Source organism: Malurus melanocephalus, unplaced genomic scaffold (assembly GCF_030028575.1).
Source record: "Malurus melanocephalus ecotype Western Australia unplaced genomic scaffold, MMel_1.1 scaffold_253, whole genome shotgun sequence".
Taxonomy (NCBI): domain Eukaryota; kingdom Metazoa; phylum Chordata; class Aves; order Passeriformes; family Maluridae; genus Malurus; species Malurus melanocephalus.
In genome coordinates, this window is record NW_026623485.1 from 770,673 (window position 1) to 790,954 (window position 20,282).

The 20,282-nt window shown below is 55.0% G+C and overlaps 1 protein-coding gene across 1 annotated transcript; it reads left to right on the forward strand.

Moving 5' to 3' along the window:
• The first annotated feature begins 285 nt into the window (after positions 1-285).
• NPHP4 (nephrocystin 4) lies at positions 286-19,705 on the forward strand. The gene is made up of 29 exons (XM_057375636.1): positions 286-416; positions 647-861; positions 1,694-1,825; positions 3,535-3,707; positions 4,014-4,078; positions 4,364-4,519; positions 5,255-5,391; positions 5,997-6,166; positions 6,249-6,375; positions 7,791-7,973; positions 8,069-8,198; positions 10,384-10,430; positions 11,096-11,286; positions 11,375-11,566; positions 12,191-12,378; positions 12,643-12,803; positions 13,189-13,369; positions 14,212-14,328; positions 14,463-14,542; positions 14,703-14,920; positions 15,012-15,201; positions 15,355-15,438; positions 15,534-15,690; positions 15,960-16,045; positions 16,891-16,976; positions 17,056-17,227; positions 17,782-17,961; positions 18,768-18,911; positions 19,077-19,705. Exons 2-29 carry the CDS (start codon positions 724-726, stop codon positions 19,215-19,217), a joined length of 4,026 nt encoding a protein of 1,341 aa, XP_057231619.1. The 5' UTR covers positions 286-416; positions 647-723; the 3' UTR covers positions 19,218-19,705.
• The last annotated feature ends 577 nt before the right edge of the window (positions 19,706-20,282 follow it).

Below are 20,282 nucleotides of genomic sequence, written 5' to 3' on the forward strand. Positions count from 1 at the left end.
GCCTCGCCCCGCCCCTCCCACCGCCCATTGGCCGCGCCGCCCGCCTCTCGCGCCGCATGCAAATGACGAGGGCGCCGCGCCGTCCCCATTGGCTGCGGCGCGGGCCGGGCCCAGCGCGGGGACCCGCCCCGCGCGGTGCGGCACCATCGCCCTAGTAACCCGATGCTGAGCCGGGCGCGACCACCCGCGCCGGAGGGGGGAGGCCGTTGCTGCCGCCACCGCTTCCGCCCTGCTGCCACGTGTCGCACCGCTGTTAGATCTCTCCGGGACGGTTTCATCACTGACTCTCTCCGTTTCCAGCCAGCGATGAGGCGCGGGAGGCGGGCGGCGGAGCGGTGAGCGGCGGTGGCGCGTCTGTCCCCCCCCTCGGGCGGGCGCGCGGTTGGTCGGGCCCTCGAAGATGGCGTCGGGGCGCGGTGAGTGAGTGGCGGGGGGGTTTGGGCGCTGAGGGACGGGGCTGGTTCCCGTCGCTCTCCCACGCACAGGGATCCCGTGGGTGTGTGGGCGGACAGCCCTGAACCGGCCCTGCCCTGGCTGTACCCGTGTGCATCCCCCGGCGGACAGCGGCGCGTCCCCACCCACGTGCGGTGTTGCGCGGGGCTGCGTGCGCTGACCGTGCGGGGTCCGTGTGTCCGTGTTCCCTCAGGCTGCGTGTCCCCCGGTGTTCCGGCCCCGCGCCCGCCCTAGCTGGCTCCGGGAGGCAGCGGCGACCCCCGGSAGGCGATGGGCGAGTGGGACCGGGTGTTCCGGCAGCACCTGCCGGTTCCGCCGCACCCGCAGCGCGGCCGGGTCCGGCCCCCGCCCCGCTCCACCGCCTTTCGCTGCGTCCTCAAATACCTGCACGGCGCTGCCTTGTCTCAGGTAGGGGGCTCGGCCCCGCAAGGGGACCCCGGCAGTGTCTTGCTGCGCCCGTTGTTTCTGATGAGTCTCACTATTCATGAAATCGTGGTATTGGAAGGGACCTTACAGATCATCTCCTGCCACCCCTCTGACATGGGCAGGGCTATCTTCCACCAGACCAGGTTGCCCTTTCCAACCTGCTGGCTTTGMGCACTTCCAGGGATGGAGCAGCTGCAGCTTCTCTGGGTGAYCTGTKCYAGTGCCTCACCRCCCTCACAGSGAGATAAAACCTAAATTGCTCCTTTTTCAGTTTAGCTCCCCTCCTCCTTATCCTTGTCCTGTCACTGTTTGCCCATGTACAAAGCCACTCTCCATCTTTTTTTCTAAGCTCCTTTTAGGATTCCTGTCTGTATTTGTGGGCCTGAGCTCCCAACAGTGGCTTTTAAAACAGGGTGGTTTTGTGGGGAACTAACAGGAAATCTGGAAGTGCAAAGCTGTGTTTTAATCCCATACCTTGATTCCATACCTGCAAACYTGAGCAGGCATTTAATTAATCTTTCACTTAGTTTTTTGTTAGTTTAGATAAGTATACTTAAATTAAAATCTCTGAATAGCGCTTTGACATCAGCTGCCCCTCTATTGTGTGCTTAATGCTCAATTTCCCCCCTTTTCCTTTGCTCCATCAGCCTCTGGCTTGCAGGCAGGTTCTGCAGCAATGCACGAAGCTGTGGCTGTCTGGGCATCCCTTAGAAAACAGGAATTATATCTCTTTCCAAAGTGTGTTCTGAGCTTTGGGGATGCAGAGCTGTCCTGTCCCYGAGCATCCCCAAAGCTGGTGCTTTGTGCCCTGCAGGGAGCCGAGTACCAGCTGCGCCTCTCCCTCTTCGATGCCACCTACCACCACTTCTTTGGGAGGACGTGGAGGAGCAGCTGGAGAGCCGCCAGTGCTGCCCTGCCACGCTCGGCCAGGGCAACCTTCAACGAGGTAGGGGGGCTTGGAAAGCACAGCACCCGATCCTTTCMCCTCCTGGCACTTCCTGACCTTTTTCCCAGGGTGCATCCCAGACACTGATGGTTTATTGGAAAAACGGGGGTGCTGGGTTTCCTCTGAGGCCGGTGCCACCATGGGAGCAGCGATGTGCCACCATGTGCCACCTGCTGTGTTCAGAGCCGGCGGCAGAGAGCAGTGTTTCCTCACAAGTGGGAATGAAGGGAAGGAGCAGCTGCCCACCCTCCAGCACAGCACTTCTCTCTCCTTATCTGGGAACTAAACTCTCCCAAAGCCATGCTTCCATCTGCTGCTGATAGCAGCAAACTGGGGTGTCCCTTAATGGGCAGATCCTGCTGCCCTGTAGCATGACCCAGGTTTTGCAATTCATAGCCCCCATTTCCACCTCCTCAGCACTGCAGGTGAAGTGAAGCACAGCTCAGCCCCATGCTCTTCCTTCCTTTGCATCGACAGTGACATTGAGGGGCGCTGACATGTGTGCTTCTCTCCCCAGTGTTTCAGTACTGTCCCACCCCGGCTTGTTTTGAAGAGGGATGGATTAAAACTAGGGCAGAGAGTGCTGCAGAGAGARCGGAATGCTGGGAGGAGCTGCCTTTCCAAATACATTCCCTCTGTCTGCAGGCTTCCTGGGTGTTTGCCATGCGGTTGGGAGCAGTTGGCAGGAGTTTTGGGGTGTTGGGGGACTGTGTCTCAGTCTCTCTGTGGTGGCTGAATTGCGTTGTCTGTCCCTGAGGTCTGACAGAGGAGGGGTGGTCTGTATGCAGGGTGATATCTTCCAAATGTGTGAAAGTCAGCAGCTCAGGTGGAGCTGAAATGGATTTGTGACAGGTGAGGGAAGGAGGGAAGGCACTGTTCCTCTGCCTTCCTTGTGCTGCATGCACTCACCAACCTCACTGGGGCAGAAAGGCACAAGGACAGGGATCAGAGACTGCAGGTGTGGTGAGTTTTGTCCTCGGGGTCTAGCAGTGAGGAATGCAGTGACAGAACTGCTGTGGGCATTCAGGAGGAACCCTTAAGCTCAATGCCACAGGGGACACACTGCGAGGGCTCCCCGTGCCTTTGCAGGGTGAGCTTTGCTCCACAGCCAGCGGTCAGGTCGTTAATCCAGCACCTTGCAATGAAGGCTAATGGAATAAGGATTTATGTCCTGGGGTTGATGCGGGAATGTCTCTCTCTGTTATTCCTTCCTGACAGCCCATATTGCAGTAAACGTTTTCCCTGGAACACTGTGATAATGAGTTTTTAATAGAAAGATTAACTGGGCTTTAAATCCCGTCCTAGGCAGGTGACCCRTGTCCTGTCCCCTCCTGCCCTCRGTTCCAGGCTCCCCCCCTGTCCCTCCCCGCTGCAGGAGGGTTTCCAGCTCCTTTTTCCTGCTCAAATGCTGTATATCTGGGGTGCATCAAAGCCCCACTCCTTTGGGGTCTGCTGCCTGTGAGTTACCCTGGAAAACAGGTGTTGGCAGCAAAAAAAAGGTTTACAAAAAAGATGATGTTTGGTATTTAAGGGGTTGAGATTTCATAGCAGTGCCAGAGGTCATTTGCCRTTAGTTTCTGTCTGGAAGTTTTAATGGATGTTCTGATTGTGCCACTGACTGTTCCAGTGTAACAGGCATTTCCCTGYCTGCAGCTGGTGCTGCCAGCTCTAAAATAGCTCTCTGAAATCTCTCTCCTTTCCTGTCCCAGGTCGTTTACTTCCACACCTCGTTGAACCATCCTGGCATCGCTGCCATCGTGGAAGTGGTGGTGAAGGCTGGGAAAGGGGGTGGGGACTCTCAGTCCCTTTCCTGTGGCTTTGGAATCATCCCYCTCTTCCAAGGCGGATCAGAGGTGACAGAACCGACCACTGAGGACAGAGCGTAGGTTTCCCCTGCTGCTGTGTGACAGGTCACACGGGGAATTGAGGTGGCCACGTGCATGGATCCTTTGGGGGCAGAAAGGGTGGTTCTGGGGCTGCAGAAAYAGCCAGCATTTAGAAACCTGGAATTTTTCACTCTGGGGAAGCAGTGATATGTTTGGGAGGGATGCCTGTCCCTTCCCTAAAGGACAGGGCTTTTGCAGAGTGGGTTGGGTGGGTTTTGCAGCTGAGCAGGGGTGTTATGGAAGATGGAAATGTGCTTCAGAGTGGATTTACTGACTGCTGCACATGTACTCTTTGCTTTCAGGCTGAAGCTGTACCATGGGACGCCACGTGCCCTACTGCACCCGCGCTTCCAAGACCCTGTGAAAAGTAAGCAGCAGTCAGACAGGGCATATTGGTCCTTTCTTGGACCTTTCTTGGTGTCTTCTCTTACCCAAATGTGACTTGTACATGTTTGCTTGATGTGAGATGTGGTCTGCACCCTGGTGTCACTCAGTGGACAGTGACATTCCAGCTGGGAATGGCCTCAGCAGGAAAACCCAGATTTTCCTTTGCTCCCAGGATGTGTATTCCCAGATAATGATTAATTCAACACTGGGGCTGTGAAGCTGTCTCTCCAGTTTTGGTCATTTTGGGATGTTTTCTTTTCTTCAGAGAACAAATACATGACGGTGATGGAGAAGAGCCACCTGCAGTATGCCCTCAAATCCCACCAGCCCCTGGAGGCGATATTTCACCTCCTTCCTGAAAACCTGCTGATATCTGGGCCACAGACTGTTCCTGGCTTGCTGCTGGCACGTGGAGACACAAGTAAAGGCTCCTTCCCTTTCCCTCTGCCTGTGTTGCTCCTGCTTTAAGGCAGTAGATCCCTGGGAAGCTGCAGGCAGGGCAGGCAGGGCACTGGGATGGGATTGCTGGGAGCACCAGTGGTTTCTCTGCAGTGCCTCCCCTTGTCAAGAGCACCTCCCTTGTGTGGGGCCACAGCCCTCATGCTCAGAACTCAGCCTGGAAAATGTCAAAATGGCTTAGTCTGTTCCCTGTCCGTTAATTGCTTCGCTCCTGGAAAGCTGGTAGGGATAAGTGATGCTTGGTTTAATTACAGTCGTTCAGCAGAGTCTTGGAAACAGCTTTTGCAGCTTGTTTAAACTCCTCAGAGGTGGGTTCAGCATTGCTGGGGCCTGGCAGGTTTGGGGGGATGAGCTCTTGCCTGCTCTGCTTTTGTTAATATCTCCCTGTGGCTCGTTGCCCTTCGAGCTGCTGCGATTAAAATACGTGAGCTGAAGATTCAGAGGGTAGAAAATTCCTCTGAGTTTTGCAGCTGAATTATTCTTCAGCTTTCTGCCTGGAAAACCCACTGCTGGTGGCTTTGGGGTTGTAACTGTCGGTACTCAAGCTGAGCAACATCTCAAAGCAGCTGAGTCCCTGCAGGTCTGTGCTCAGAAGATGAACGGGCAGAGTCACTGCTGGCACTGCCATGCACCCCAGCACAGCAGTGGTGGCTTTCTGTTTGCTTGGGAAACCTGTGGCCACCACCTTGTCTTTCAGGTGACTGCTTGCAGAAGCCCCGGCTGATGAAGCCGGTCACCTGCTATCTGGAGCAGCTTTTCATCCGCTTGTACCCTTCCCTGGAGGAGTTTGAGGAGGAGCTGCTGGATTTGCTGAACAGCGATCGCTTACTTCAGGTGAGTAGTGTGCTGTGAGGGTGGTGAGGCTGCCCCRAGAAGRTGGGGCTTGGAGCACCCTGGAAGGTGTAGAGGGGTKGTACAAGACAATTCCTAAGGTCCCTTCCAAGCCCAACYATTCTGATTCCATGATTCAAGGTAYTGCTGATGCAGTTGGGGCAGGGGAAGGCACAGTGGAGAGCAGTAACACTGGTGCCTCATTTATGGGTGTGTTGGAAAGTGTCAGATCAAGGATGCTCATGCATTTGTTTCCTCAGAGTCTTCAATTTCTTTTGCTGTGGAAGCCTTTAGCTTGCTTTCCYTTTGGATTAGCATGCAGGTGCTCTGCGTGGGCTTTGTTGTGAACATCCAGACACTCATAAGCAGAATTTGGGTTTGCTTTGCTGTGGGAAATGCAGAGATGAGATGCAGTGTGTATCGGGTCCATCTCTTTGGAGTGGCAGGCGCTGGTCAGGTCCTTTCTTATCAGATTTGCACCAACTCTGCTATAAAGACAAAAGATTTTGATGTCTGCTTGGGGAGTGTGTCCCGCTCTTTGGATTTCTGAAGGGCTGCCTGAATTCCTCTGGCTGTACCATCCAAGCTGGAAAAGGTTCCTGTCACAGGCTAACAGTGCGCCGGACGGTGAAGAGCTGGTGGTTCGAGAGCGGCGGCTGCACGTGGGTGTCCACAACGGGCTGCGCTTCGTCCGGGCACCGCAGGTCGCCGTGCTGGTGCCAGAGACAGAATTGTCACCGGGTGGCAGCCAGAGGCAGAATTGTCACTCCAGAGCCAGGTAAGGGGGAGCCCCTCCACTGCTGGTGCTGCTGCTCTCCTGCCTCGGACACTGCTCACAGCTGCTTCTCCATCCCGCACAGGGATGCAGGTCAGGCCCTAGTGCTGAGGAGTCGCATCCAGCTGAGTGAAATGGTCCCACACCCGGCGTTTGGGGTCTGCTTCCAGCTGGAATATGTCTTCTGCCTCACGGGGAGAGCTGGTGGGAAGGTAAGGGCTGAGTGCTRTGTGTGGCTCACCTCTGTGCCTGTGAAAGAGCAGTGATTTGTGCTGGAGAGTTCCCTCAGCAGAGCTCACTCCTTCCTCTGCCCCTGTTTCACCATCCTGCTCCTCCAAGTCACAGTAACTCCTCATTGCATGGTAGTGATGAAGGGCCCTAGAAATTGTCTGGGTGCCTGCCACAACAGTGCACAAAATAACCTGCAAATGGGCTTTGTGAATCATTTTAATTATATGCGCTTGCATTTCTCCACTGTTTATATGTAGATGGAGGAATGTAGCCTGTAGCAGTCCTGTAGTGTTCTRGCAAGCTAATTTGGAAAATTTTAGYTGTTTTTTATTRYRAAAAWGGCTTTTCTTTAGAATTTTGCAATTATGYTGAAAAGAGGTTAACCCTTCCYGCTCCTTTCTTGTGTTTTTCCCCTGAATSCTGAGKTTTTTTTGGGTRCTTCAGCCTGATGTTCYCAGACTGTAAAGCAGGAGAAATCTCTGAGCATGGTGTCTTCAGTCAATACAATCTCACCTGCTCACTGATCATTTACTCACATCTTAGTTTAACCTTTCTGCAGGTTAAACCCAGCTCAGTGAGTACTGTGTATCCCCTCCAGAGACCTTGTGCWGTTGGAGCCATCCGTTCCTGGCTGGATAAATCGATGGCCAAGCGTTCGTTAGGAGGCTGTAATCGTCCCGCTAGGATGTTCATTGAAAATTTAGCAAATGCCTCTTGTTAAGCTGTCCAGAACCAAGTGGGGGAAATGGACATCAATAAAGCAGGGTGCATGTGCCAAACCAGAGRGATTTGTACTAARAGAGAAGGAGACACTGAGCTGTGCTGTTGGAAGTTGTTGTTGGGTTCAGCTCGTTTGGAAAGCTGAAGCCTGAGGTCCCATGGAGGTTTGGGGTTCCAGAGGCAGATCCCTTTGGCTGTGTGGGGARCACTGGCTGGGGCAGTGACAGAGCTGATTCCTGTGGTGCAACCCTGGGGCAGAGTGGTTAATCCCAAAGCTGCTTGCAAAGCTGATCACCTTTGTCCTTGTCCTCGGTGCCATAATTAGCTGTGAGGGGGATGGCGGACGCTGGCAGAGACCTCTCTGGTTTCTGTGCCTCTCCTTCGGTTTGAGAGAGGCTGTGGCTGCTCTGGGTAAGTGGAAACCTTTCCCCTTTGCCAGGGATGGGGGTCCAACATGCATYCCTTCATGCAGCTGCTTGAGGGAGGGGTTACAGAGGCGTAAGGTGCTGGAAAATGAAATATCTTCAGAATGGGATGAAGAGCAGTGGCTTCTGTGATACCAGAGCCAGGTGTGGGGAGGAGCGATGGGGGATGAGAGCCAGGTCCTGGGTGATTGCCCCTGGTCCTGGCGGCGAATTGGGGCTGCCCAACACTCACTGTTCTCCCCTGTCCCCAGGCCCTGTCCGGCAGCACCCGCAGCGAGGCGGCCGACATGCGCTCTGTACGCTGGGCTGTCTGGAGTCCCGTCCCAGGCACTGGTGACACGGAGGTGACCCTGCCCCTGCGTGGTGGTGCCCACCGTGGGCCCTGCCAAGCCTTGGTGTACCGGACCCCACCGAGCAGCAGGAACTCCCGGCAGGTGAGAGCAGCTCTGCTTTCGGGAGCCGCTGTCAAAGGCACGAGGGAGGCTGCGTGTAGCAYGCTGTCTGAAAGCATTTTCTTTGCCAATTTCAGGGGAAGCACGTGGAGTCTGGGACTGTCCAATTCCATGTTTCCACTGATTCGGAAGAACATCTTGTAACTGCTGCGGAGATCCTATGTAAAGACAGGGACGAGTCGAAGCAGCCTCCTACGCCATCGCTGAGTGAGTGTTTTCCAGATCGCTGACATTTAAAATATAGAGTGTGGCACTGGTGTCTGTTCGGGAGAGAAAACAAGACTTCAGTGAGTTTCAGCGAGCTGGTTATGAATTACTGGAGTGAAGCAAGTTTTTGTCGAGTTGAATTCAGCTCTTTTTAACTTGCAAAATTCCCCATGTGATAGTATTGCTGAGCCATGTGCAAAATCCCCAGGGATTGTGGGAATTGTGGGTCACTGGGTGCCGTGGTCACATCTGCAGCACATTCTCATTGCTGGTACTGCTGCTCCTCTCTCTGGGCTCAGAATCTCTCCAGATATGGGGATATGAGACGTGTCAGTCATAGGCTGAGGAAAAGTGATCTGGTTGTGGCACYCAGCAATCCTGAGTTGGATTGATGCATGCAGGATTTGCTGGTGCTTGGCCAGGGAGAAGCAGGCAGCATCTCTGTGTGTGCACAGATTAATTTGATTATAGTTTGGGGGGTCTTGTGGTCAGGGTCTCAGCACCCCTCTGCTCTGTTGGAGAAGGAAGAAAAGCTGCTGTGGGCTTGGCTTTGGGCACGAGGTTGTGTCTGTGCACTGGGCTCCGGAAAATCCTCTCCAGCTTACTTCTCTCTCATCCTCCTTTTGTGCTTGGTGGGAAGCAAACTCCCCTTTCTTTGCACTGTTCCTGCTGCTGGGGTCCCATATGTGTCTCGGGGTGATGCTCCAGACACCAGGGAGTATTTCAGTGGCCCCCAGCTCTCTGATGAGCCACTTGGTGCCAGTCTGCGACCCAGGCGATGCCCACTACGGTGGGTTCTTGTTCCGTGCTGGCTCTGGTGCTGTGGTGCCTTCCACGAGATGGCAGTGGCACCATGGCTTTGATGTGATAAATCCTGTGTTTGTGCTGGAGCAGCTGGGATTGCTGCTGGGAGGGGCTTTGGAGAGGAAAGCTTTGGGGGATTGGGGGAAGATGAAGGGGTCTGGTGATGTCGAGGTGTGCGGGGTTCATCTCCCTGCAGCACAGGCTGTGTTRTGGCTGGTACCTTCCAGGTGCTTCTTGAGAGGCTTTTCCTGGTGCTTTTCAGCTGGATGGAGGTGTCTGGGATGCTGATGGAGTTGTGGTGAGGGGAGAGGAGAGGGAAGCAAGTGCTGACTCTGATCTTGCAGGTTGTTGCTGGTCTGGCGTGCTCTGGCTTGGGGGAATGTGCTGGGCTGTGGGCTGTGTCCCTGGGGAGGGGAGACCCCCATCAGGGTGATTTTCAGGGACAAACTCCACAGCGTTTCCCTGGCTTCTGGGGGCTTGCAGCAGCAGGGAGAGCTTGTGAAGTGCAGCAGTGGTCCCAGAGCTGTGCCCTGCCAGCCTGCATCCCAAGGTGCTGAAAAGACTGCTGGGTTAATTTTTGGTAGAGCTCTGTTGAGAAACATGCTGCTGTCTGGCCCAGGGGAGGCCGAGAGCTTCTTCTGTCAAGTGAGATGCTGGTGCTACTGCTGGATCTGTCCTTCCTCTCCTTAATGCCAGCCAAAGCCATCCCAACTGGAAGGAAACTGTTTTAGGCATGAGGGAGATGGGGTGGTTTCCTTTACACGGCGGAATAGATGGGATATACGTGGTGAGGAAAGCAAATTAAGGTCTTAGCATCACGTGGATGCAGAGATGGAACATCTGTGCCCCTGCTCTGCCGTGGAGGACCCGCGGCTCTGCGAACTCAGCTGTGCCAGGGAGAGAGAGAGCAGCCAAATACAAACACGATAAAGCTCCCACCGTTTCGGGGCACAAATGCTCGAGCAGATGAAGGGAGTGACAAAAAATAACAGAGAAGCGATGAAAACCTTAAGTATCCTAAAACTTTCACGTCTCATTAAGCATCCCACTTAGGCAGCACCGTGTGGCCGTGGGGCTCTGTGGTGCTGTCAGGGGATGGGGGAGCTGCTGTTTGTGGCAGAGTTAGCTTGATTCCCGGCAAAATAACGGATGGATCCGGAGATGTGCTATGTTAACCCCCAAGCAGCAGTCTTATTGGGAAATAAGTCAAAAGGAGTGCTTGGGTGATGGTAATCTGCTTCGCTGCACTGCTTTCACCCCTGAAATTGAAAAAGGCTGGTGGGAGGACGGGGCATGTTTGGTGGTGATGGGTGCAGCTGTAGTTGTGGGGCCTGGGGTTGGTGGTTCTTCCACAGCATCTCTCTCCTGTCCCTCTCCACAGGAGTGCCAACCCCACGGCGGCTGCCAGTCTCCCCACGGGGACCAGGGGTAAGTGCCACATGCACCAGTGGACGTGGGTGTTGGGCAGCAGCATTCCCCAGAGGATGACCCATGTGCAGGATGCGCTCCTGGACCCATCCCCTGCCTGTTTGCTTTTCTGGTGCGGCCAAGAGGCACCAAGTGTCCTCAAATCCACCTCCTCCAGGCAGCAAAACAGCTCCTGCCTGCCATGTGCTGGGCGAGGTTCCCTGTGCTCTTTTCACGCCCCAGGAGTGTTGGTGAGGGCAGCTCTGGTTTTTGACAGCCCAGATTTGCCGGGTGCTGTCGTCCCCGGTATGTGCTGACAGTGACACACGGCTCGTTCACGCAGAGCTCCCAGGATTTAAGGAGAGCTATGAATACTGAGAGCCCTCTTTATGCTGTTTTATATCTTGATGCAGGAATCAATGCACGCAAATATTTTTGATGAAATGAAATGCCTCATAAGGCTGCATTAAGGAGTTTGATTTTCCTGCTGCATGTGCTGATCCCTCCTCTTGCCAGGGAGCGAGCAGCAGGGAAATGGCAGTGAGGATGCAAACACTGGCATGGCCAAGCTGTGCCACTTTTTGGTGGCATCACAGCTCTGGAGCACACAGAGGAGCTGCTGGCCCACCTTGCCACAGGGGCCACCTTGGGCCTGCGGGTGCTCACACTTGCTGCTCTCTTGCCAGCTGTCGGTGTCCCAGCTCGTGGCCTCACCACGGGTCACAGGTCAAAGCCTGCAGCAGGATGGGGGCATCACCCACCTGGAAGCCAATCTGAGCTCACCGGACGAGGAGCCCTGTGCCAGTGACCAGCTGCGGGCACTGCCCTTCACCCCGCTGCAGCTGCCCATGGCTGCCGTGGGGCTGCAGGCATGCAGGTGATGTTCGGCTGCCCTTCCCCAGGCTCCTGTGGCCCCACCTATCCCCTGGCTCTTTCTGTGGAGCTCACCCCAATTTCTCCATCAGTTCCCATGTGTCTCTGTCTCGTGGCTCGCTGGCTCGCCTGCACGCCGCCGGCTTTCCGGACATCCTGGAYCGCAACCAGGAGCCGGTGGAAATCTCGGAGCCAGTGGAGTTGGGCAGCTGCARCCTGAGGCTGGAGGAAGCTGACCCTCTACAAGGCAATGAAATAGTSCTGCAGTTCCTGGCTTTTGGCAGGTAGGGTGGCATCTCGTGGTCTTGTGTGGGCAAATCCCAAAGGCCTTTTTGAGAGAATTCTTTCCCCCAATTCCSCCAAACTGCTTTCCTGCTTGGGCAGAAGTCTTTCCAGAAGCGCCTCTTCTTCTAGCTCCTGCCATATAGGCAAAGCCCCAGAGGGTTTTATGGTGATGCCCTTGTCTTTTCTGGGCACTCTTAAGTCATAATCCAGTTTTTAAAATTTGGATCYAGGAGCCACAATGTGATGTCAGAGCTCATTAATGCAGGATTTCTCCAGAAATGCAAATGGAGTTGGCAAAGTTGGCACCCGAGGGGTGGTTTTGGCTGGATAAAGCCCCACTTCTGTTCTTTCCATGGCTGGCAGTGTGCTGTGGGAAGGTAACACACTGCCTTTGCTGGGCTCCTCCATCACAGCATATGGCAGGAGACAGCTGGAATTACGAAGCTTTTTGGAAAGTTAAGGCAAACCGTATGGCCGCTGTCTTCAGAAAAGTCCAAATACTCACGGTGCTGCCAATCTTCTCTTGTTCTTCTGCTTCTTGGCGTGTGCCAAATGCACGAGAAACTCGTGACAGAGTGGCTGTGCTGTGCCACAAGTAACCCAAACCCTTCTCTGTCCCCAAGGGATGCTCAGGGCAGCGTGGAGGGGCCATGGCCGAGGACAATCTTCCTCACGTTCCAGTTTTACCGTTTCCCACCGGTCACCACGCCCCGGCTGCAGCTGGTCAGCACAGACGGGGGGCCAGCAACTGGGCTGGCTGTGCCAGCACAGCTCCTTGTCCGGGTCAACGAGGATGGGACCCTCAGCACCAGTAAGCTCTGGTTGTGGTCGCTTCTCTTGTGTTTGGGTGGATCAGGGCTTGCCTCTGGCCCAAGGGATAGGCTGATGTCTGCTAATAGGAAACCTCTGTCAGTTTGCACATCATGAAAAACATTCAAAACATCCAATGTTTGAGGTGGAACACTGAATGTTGGTGCATGAGGTGCACATTGAGGCTGCCCACCACATCAAGGGCCGTGTCTGTGACAGGGTGGTGTCACAGGGTGTCTGTAACAGGGTTGCAAATGTCTTGCAGGAGCACCAGGCTTGCAGCTGAAGTACATGGTGGATCCAGCKTTCCTGCGGCCTGGGGAGCAGCGCTGGTTCCTGCGGTACCTGGCCGAGCACAGCCTCCAGATTGACATCTGGGATGGAGACTCCCTGCTCCACGTTGGGTCTGCTGCYGTTAAACTGGAGGTATTGGTTGGAYTGAARGTCTTTTCCATGGCTGRTAATGCTGAAGGACCCTCCTGCCTGTGTGGAGTGCTGGGGAAGAGCCCAGCTCACCCTTTGATCCTGTGCTGAGATGCTGTTGCGCTGTCCTTGTGTCTTCAGTAACTTCAGGGAGATGCCATCAGCCTTTCTGTGTAAATGAGTCCAGCATCAGCTTGACAAGTCCTTAATCACAGGATTTGTTATCTTTTCCTCCAAAGTGATGACAAAGCATTACCTTTATTTGCCCTTCCTCGCTACTCTGGCAGTATTCTAGGGCTAAACCTTGCAGAACCGGGACATCCAGTGTCATCCTTGACCCCTCCACACTAGCCTCCCCAGTAACTCATTGTCCCTGCCTCATCCCCAGCCCCTGCTGCGCCAGGGCCAGACGGCTGTGAGGACCTACCACGAGCTGGAGGTGGCCACGACCGAGTACGAGCCGGACGGAACGGTGATGGGCCAGGAGGCTCTGCGGCACGGCGCCCTGCGGCCCCTCGGTGTCCGTGTGGCTGTGAGGGGCCGCCTCCACCTCTGCCTGGCCAATGTTGGTGAGAACCCACGGCTTACACAGTTTGGGTGGGGCATGCAGATTGTGCAGGGCTGTACCTTAGCGAGACCCAGGCTGTCAGGGGCATCATCTTTCCCAGAACCTACTGGCTGCGTCTATTTTATGTATATAATTCTGTGTCCTATAAATGTGCAGTGACTCCAGGTTTTAAAATCTTATCTTCAGAGGGGAGATTAGCTCCATATAAGATATCTTAAATCGTCATTTCCATACTTTGCCTGCAAAGGGCCGATAAGCTCCTGGGAAGGAGAATGTGAGATCCACAACCCGGGGAGTGGTTTAACTCGCACCCCACCAAAGAAGAGGGAGGGAGGAAGGAAATAGAGCTGCTGTGCCAGGACAGCAGCTGCCCTTTGGTTGGTGTTTTTCCCATCCTCTTTTTAAATTTCAAAATATTGTTAGAAAGAGAAATGCAGAGCTTGATGCCCTTTCCTAAAGGGTGGGGACAGGWTGTGTAGGTTGGGCAAATACCTGGTAGGTTTGGAGCCTTCTGTGGCTCTGCTTATCATAGCTTTTGTGGGAGTGGGGAGACCCAGCAGTGTGTGGCTGTGCTGGGGAAGGCAGGACACAAAATCAAAGCAGCAGCTGGCCAGGGGCTCAGGATGGTGCTGTTGGTGCCACTCCATCATTGGGTGGGTGGCTGTGTGATGGAACAGGCTCTGGGGGGTACCTGGGGCTCTCAGGGTACCACTGGCCTTCAGATACTCCCTCCTGCTTCTGTAAATTAGCTGAACAGAGCTGCAGGGAGGTAAAAACTGGCAGTAGATTTTATAACAATGAAAATGGATGGTTTCCACTCACTCCTGTCTCTGCTTGTGGCAGGTCACCCATGCGAGGACACYGCAGGGCAGCTGCCATCCCACTCCCGCATTGTCACCGCACCAGAGAGTGCCGTCACTACCCCAGCTGGCAACTGGCGCTCCCTGAACACTGCTGCTGGTGAGTTCTGCTGGGGCTCGGCCTGTCCAGCTGTGGATCAGCGCTGCCCTGCACAGCCCTGCAGCATCACAGGGTCCTTGGGGGCTGTGCTACCTTGGGTTCTTCCTTGGTGTGACAATAGTCTGTCCCCACAGGTGGGAGGACGGCGTGGGCGCGGAGGCTGGTGGAYGTGGACAGCGAGCTGGAGGCTGCACTGCGCAGTCGCCGGCCAGAGGTGAGCCTGGCCCCTTTGGCCACCCTTGGTGAGGCCGTGTCCACCCTCTGGCTGTGGCTCATGGCACTGGTGTGGCTGCACGAGGGTGCTGGTGGCAGGAGGGCACCGTGGCCGGACACCCTGCAGTGTCTCTGGGTTTATGGTCCCTTCCCTTGTGTAGGGCTGGCCGAATCAGCGCACCTGGGACTTGCAGGTCATCGATGCCTACCGGGAGCACATCAAGGGAGAGAGCATCTACCAGATGCTCAGCCAGGCCATCACGGCCACCCGCACTGTCCACGCTGTGCTGGGCATGGCCGAGTTCTTTGAGTTTGCCCTGAAGAACCCATACAGTGTCCAGCACACCGTGACCATCGAGGTCGACCACCCTGAGCTCAGGTGGGGGCTCCCCTGTGTGTGTGGGAAGATGCCAGGGTGATGCCAACTCCCACGCAGTCCTCACCAGCACCTCTGCTGCTCGCTGCCCCAGTGTCATTCTGGACCCGAGGGAGTGGCGCCACTTCAAGGAGCTGACCAAGAGTGTTACACCGGTGGAGGAGGACATGTTCCACCTCCGTGATGACCTCAARCCTCAGGTCTACCTGCGTCCCAGTGAGACTGTCCACATCCCCTTCAAATACCAGACCTTCTCCGCAGACCCCGCCGTGGTGGYGGCACAGGTAGGCACGGGCCCCTGTTTAGAGCTGTTCCTGGTAGGATATGTCCCCTGTGGTTGTGTTTGCTGATGCAGGGCAGGGTGGTACAGCCCTGGGGTGCTCCATKCAGCTGCAGCCATGCTGTACCCTGAGGTCACTCGCTCTTGCATCCCACAGGGGCCAGCTGGGCTGGGCGACAGTGCCAAAGTGGACACTCAACCCCTTGGGAAGAGTGGGGCCAAGCAGACAAAGCTGATCCAGGTTAGGGAGCCGGGTGAAAGGCTGCTTGAGGGGCTGCATGGAGGGAACAGAACCATTGGAAAACCCCATCCCTCTCCTGCTGGCCCTCGGGACAGGTCTCCTTCCAGGTGAGCGGGGGAAAGCCCATTGCACTCCTGCGGGTGAAGGTGGAGCCGCAGCCGCACGTGGTGGACCAGACCTTCCGCTTCTACCACCCAGAGCTCACCTTCCTGAAGAAAACCATCCGGCTGCCTCCGTGGCACACGGTCCCTGGTGAGTTTGTGGCATGCCTGGCAGGGCTCAGGGTTTATTGGGCCTTTCTGGAGGCACAGCAGAATTGGAAGAGCACATTGCTGCTTCCTCCCTCCTTCATCCCTTGCTTGCTCTCCGTCCATCTCTCTCTGTTAACTTTAACCCAAATTCCTTGCTCCTGTATTCTCATGTGGTTTGGTAGCCCAGCATGAGGGGTTCTGTGTGGGGCTCAAGGGAAGGGTACAAGCAGAGGAAAGGCTGAAAAGGTTTTCCTCGGTCGTTGTCCACAGGAACGCCGGTGGGGGTGCCAGGCGGGCAGCCTGAGATGTTCGTTCGCTGCAGCGACCCCGACATCATTTGTGAAACCAAATCCTTGGTACGTTCCACTTCGGCATCGCTGTTCTTCGCCTTSTTCTCCTGCAGATTGTTTTGGTTGGCAGAGAGCTGCCCGTGTGGGTGCAACCACAGAGCATCCCTGTGTACCAGCCCGTGGCAGTGACACAGTGGCAGCGATGAAGCYGGAATTGCTTTTTATTCCCAATTAAAAGGAGCTGCATTGTTTTGGCGGGGGAGGCTGAGCGTTGCCCCTTATCACATCGCGCAGCAGCCTGTGCTCGCTTGTTCTTTTGAGCAAGTACCAGATGATTCAGACACTGGGGAAAAGCAGCCTTTTGTCGGGCTGCTCAGGGTATCYGCAGCTGCCGGCAGCGCGTGGTGGGGCGTAGCGTCCTTGGGGCAAAGCCTGTCCTCGCTGCAGGATGCCAGGGGCAGCTCCATATCCAGCCCTGCTCCATCCCACTCYCTGCCCAAGCAGGAGGCTCTCCTGGGCTGGCTCCACAGCAGGAGGGAGAGGAAGGCAAAAATAAGCTCGGGCATGTCCATGGAAATGGCAACGAGGGATAGTTGCTAATTGCTGTTGCGGAAATGCGTTAGGATGGTAATTGGATTAGGGCTTGTTAGAAAACTTGCAGAGAATTTGCCAAAATTTGATTACAGATATAGACCTGGAATGTGATAGTCATTTGTATCCTCTTTTGTAATTAAAAATACTGGGAGGGCTCAGCCAAGCTGTATAATAACTTAATAACGTGGTTTAACGWGGTGCTGAAAGCATCTGCCTTCGTAAGGGGATTGGTGTTGGCTCCCCCATTAATGGGAAGACATCCCTGGGGTCCACATTAGCTGGTCAGCTGCTGGGACAATGGTCTGGTGTCTGTGCAGGGGCCCGGTGAGCCRCAGGACATCTTCCTCAAAGTGGCCGGAGGACCAAGCCCGCAGATCAAAAAGTTCTTCGTTGCTATTTATACGTAAGTAGCAGGACCCCAAAARGGTGGGGAACATTGACCCCAGTGACATGTGGCGAGCCCTGTCCGTCTGTCTGTGCAGGGACACCTGGCTAGCCGCTCCTGTCCAGATCTGGCAGTTCTACCTGCACTCCCTGCAGCGCCTGGATGTCGCCTGCACGGCCGGACAGCTGACCCGCCTGTCCCTGCTGCTGCGCGGCACCGCGGCCCCACGGAGGGTGCAGGCCTTCACCTCCCACCCCCAGGAGCTGGAGGTAACCCCCATCATGGGCTTGGGGCTGGGTCAGCCCAGAGAAACCCCCTCTGRAAAGTGAAAGGCAGCCCACTCGGAATTGTGAACAACTGAGAGCCGTAAAGCGTTTGTGATAATTATCTTTTGATTAGAGCTGTCATGTGTAGGATCATTGGCGCGAAACCCCGGAGGGCAAATTATCTGCGTTAATGAGACTGTCTGAAGACTCACAATTTCTTTAGAATTCGTTCGTCCGTAATTGGAAATGTGAATAATAAAAGGCAGAAAAACTCCATCGCCGTCCTTTAAGGGGAAAGGCAAAGGCTCCCCAGGCGAAGCCTGTGTGGGGGAACCCCTGGGCTGGGGAGGCCTTGGCTGTCCCTGAGTGGCTCTTGTCCTTCCTGACATGAATTAATCCCAGAGTATTCCTGGGATTGGTAAATTTGGGATTCAGTATGGTGGAACAGGGATACAGGCTTTCAAGAGCAGTTAGGTGTGACTGATGCTCYGAGCTGGACGTTGCAGGGCTGTGGTCAGCCCTTGTGGGTGGCTGTACCTCCAGGTGTCATTCCACAGGTGGATCCCAGCGGTGCCTTCCTTCTCCCCGCCARCGGTGTGCAGGACCTGTACATCGGCGTGAGGCCACGGCGGGCTGGCAGCAAGTTCATCTACCTCAACCTGGTGGATGTGGAGTCCCACCAGCTGGTGTCCTCCTGGCTGCTCTGCCTGTCCTGCAGGCAGCCTCTCATCTCCAAGGTACGGCAGCTMCCGCGACAGAAACGTGGTGATGGTGCCGGATCAGCGGTCACAGTTCAGCCAATAACCCGGGGCCATCTCCTGCTTCTTCCTCTCTTTCCATCTGTGTTTTTTTTGGCGCTTGCCACCATAAACACACATTTAGCCCTTGGGGTAGTTGAATAATCTCACTGAAGCCCCTGGTAAAATGTCTTTTAGGCTGTTTTGGAGGCAGCCCCATGCTGAGGAGCGGCAGCTCGGAAGTATTCCCGGTGGTGAAATTAGAGCTGCAGCATGCTGCTTTCGATTAGCGCTGTGCTGGCGGAGGCCTTGCCTCAAAGACAGAAAATTAGATTTCCTGGCTAATGTGTTCCTTCTAAAAATGTTTTCCTGAACCCCTTGGTTCTGGGAGAGGTTCAGATTGGCATTTTACACTGATGTCCCGTTGTCCTGCCACATGCTGCTTGTGCTGTGTGATTTTAAGAGTCACMGAGTAGCTGGGGCTGGAAGGGGTTGTTAAAGGTCATCAAGTCCATCTAGTTATCTGAGGGAGCACCCCAGCTCTCCCTGGGAATGAGAAAGAGCTGGCCAGTCCCCGCTGCTCTCCCAGCTCTTTGTCCTTTGCACTGGTAATTAATTGTTGCTGCTTTTGCTCAAAGGTGGGTTCTTTCTGCTGGCTGGCAGAGCAAATGTGAGGTGTGGGGGGTGTGGAAGGGAAGGCAGGGTTGGGGACAGTTCTCTGTGGTCAGTTTGGGGCAGTGCCAGTTGTTCCTGCTGTCCACCTTGCCATGTGTCCTGCCTTACCACGGCCCCTGCCCACCCCACAGGCCTTTGAGATCTCGCTGCCTGCAGGAGGAGGGAAGGGCTGCAACAAACGCATCACCTACACCAACCCCTACCCCTCGCCCCGGCTCTACTTCCTGTGCACCAACCGCCCCGACCTGCTGCAGTTCAAAGAGGACTCTTTTGAGGTATGTCCTGCTGCCAGCACTCCCCACTCATCAGACCCCTCATCTGGCCACACCAGGCAATGCTGGGTGGGTGCCAGGCACAAGGGTCACCCTGTCCTAGGGAGGGTGGTCAGCTGGAGGGGTCTGGCCGGGTGCTGCTGCCTCCTCCAGCTCTCTGTCCCGCAGGTGGCCGGAGGGGAGGTGTACACCATCGGCCTGCGCTTTGCCCCGAGCCAGACTGTGGGCGAGGAGGAGATCCTGATTCACATCAATGACCACGAGGACAAGAATGAGGAGACCTTCTGTGTGAAGGTGCTGTACCAGTGAGGCTGCCCACCCGCCACTGCAAAGCCGCCGATTCCTGCGCCAGCCCAACAGCGTCCCTGTGTCTGTCTGAGCATGGTCACAACCCCCAGTCCCTCACTGTCACCTTGCCAAGACCCCCCTTGGGGGTTCTCTCTGTCACCAGGATCCCCAGGCGTTGCCACGAGCATCAGTGGTGCCATGTGGCTCCATCCGCGCAAATCGAGAAGAGTGGATGTGTTTGTTACGGCACTTTGTGACTGCAGGATCCGTATTTTTGTCGAGCATGACGATATTTTAGGCACTTTGGAATCTTTTTTTAACTTAAAAAGTTTGCAGATTTGGTTCTGCGGAATATTTTTAAAGTATTTTATATTCTACGGTGAGTTTTCTACACACTAAGGCAGTTTTATGGGATTTTTTGGTACTTTTTACTCATCCTCGATCCATAAAAATTGCTGTTGCACAACTGTCAGAGTGTGGCAGCATTTTCTTCCTGGGAAAGTGGAAATCCTCAGCATCCATGCCCTGTGGGGATGAGTGCTAGAGGTCYCCTGTGTCACCCCCGTCCCCTGGAGCATCCTGGGGGTCAGGGCAGGGATGGTGAATGGGGCTGAGAGGGAAGGGCAGCCCACCAGCCCTGGGAATGCTGCCTTGCTCACCACCGGCCTGAGGCTGGTGCTTTAGTGGCCCTGCTGAAGTCGGGTGCCGAGTTCCTCTGCCTCCCTCGAGCTGATGGGAAATGACAGCTCATATTTTAGAACTGATTATACTGTCTACAGCACAGAGAGGCCCCGAAGTTGGGTTATTAAAGTAGATTAGCTGAATAATTTTTATTACATTTTCACACAACGATATTTCTTGAGGCTTATGAATGAGCTGGTGCTGTACCTGCAGCAGAGGCAGYTCGAGTGGTGAATGATGTGCCAGCGTTCAGGGGACGCCAACACAGGGACTTGAGCCAAGCTGGTGCTTGAATGGTGCTGCCTGTTCCCCTGCAGCACACGTCTGCGGCCCAAAAATCTACAGAACTGTCATTAAGTTGATAAAACTTTTCCTTAAGGAAATGCAAATGTCTTTAGGAAAAGC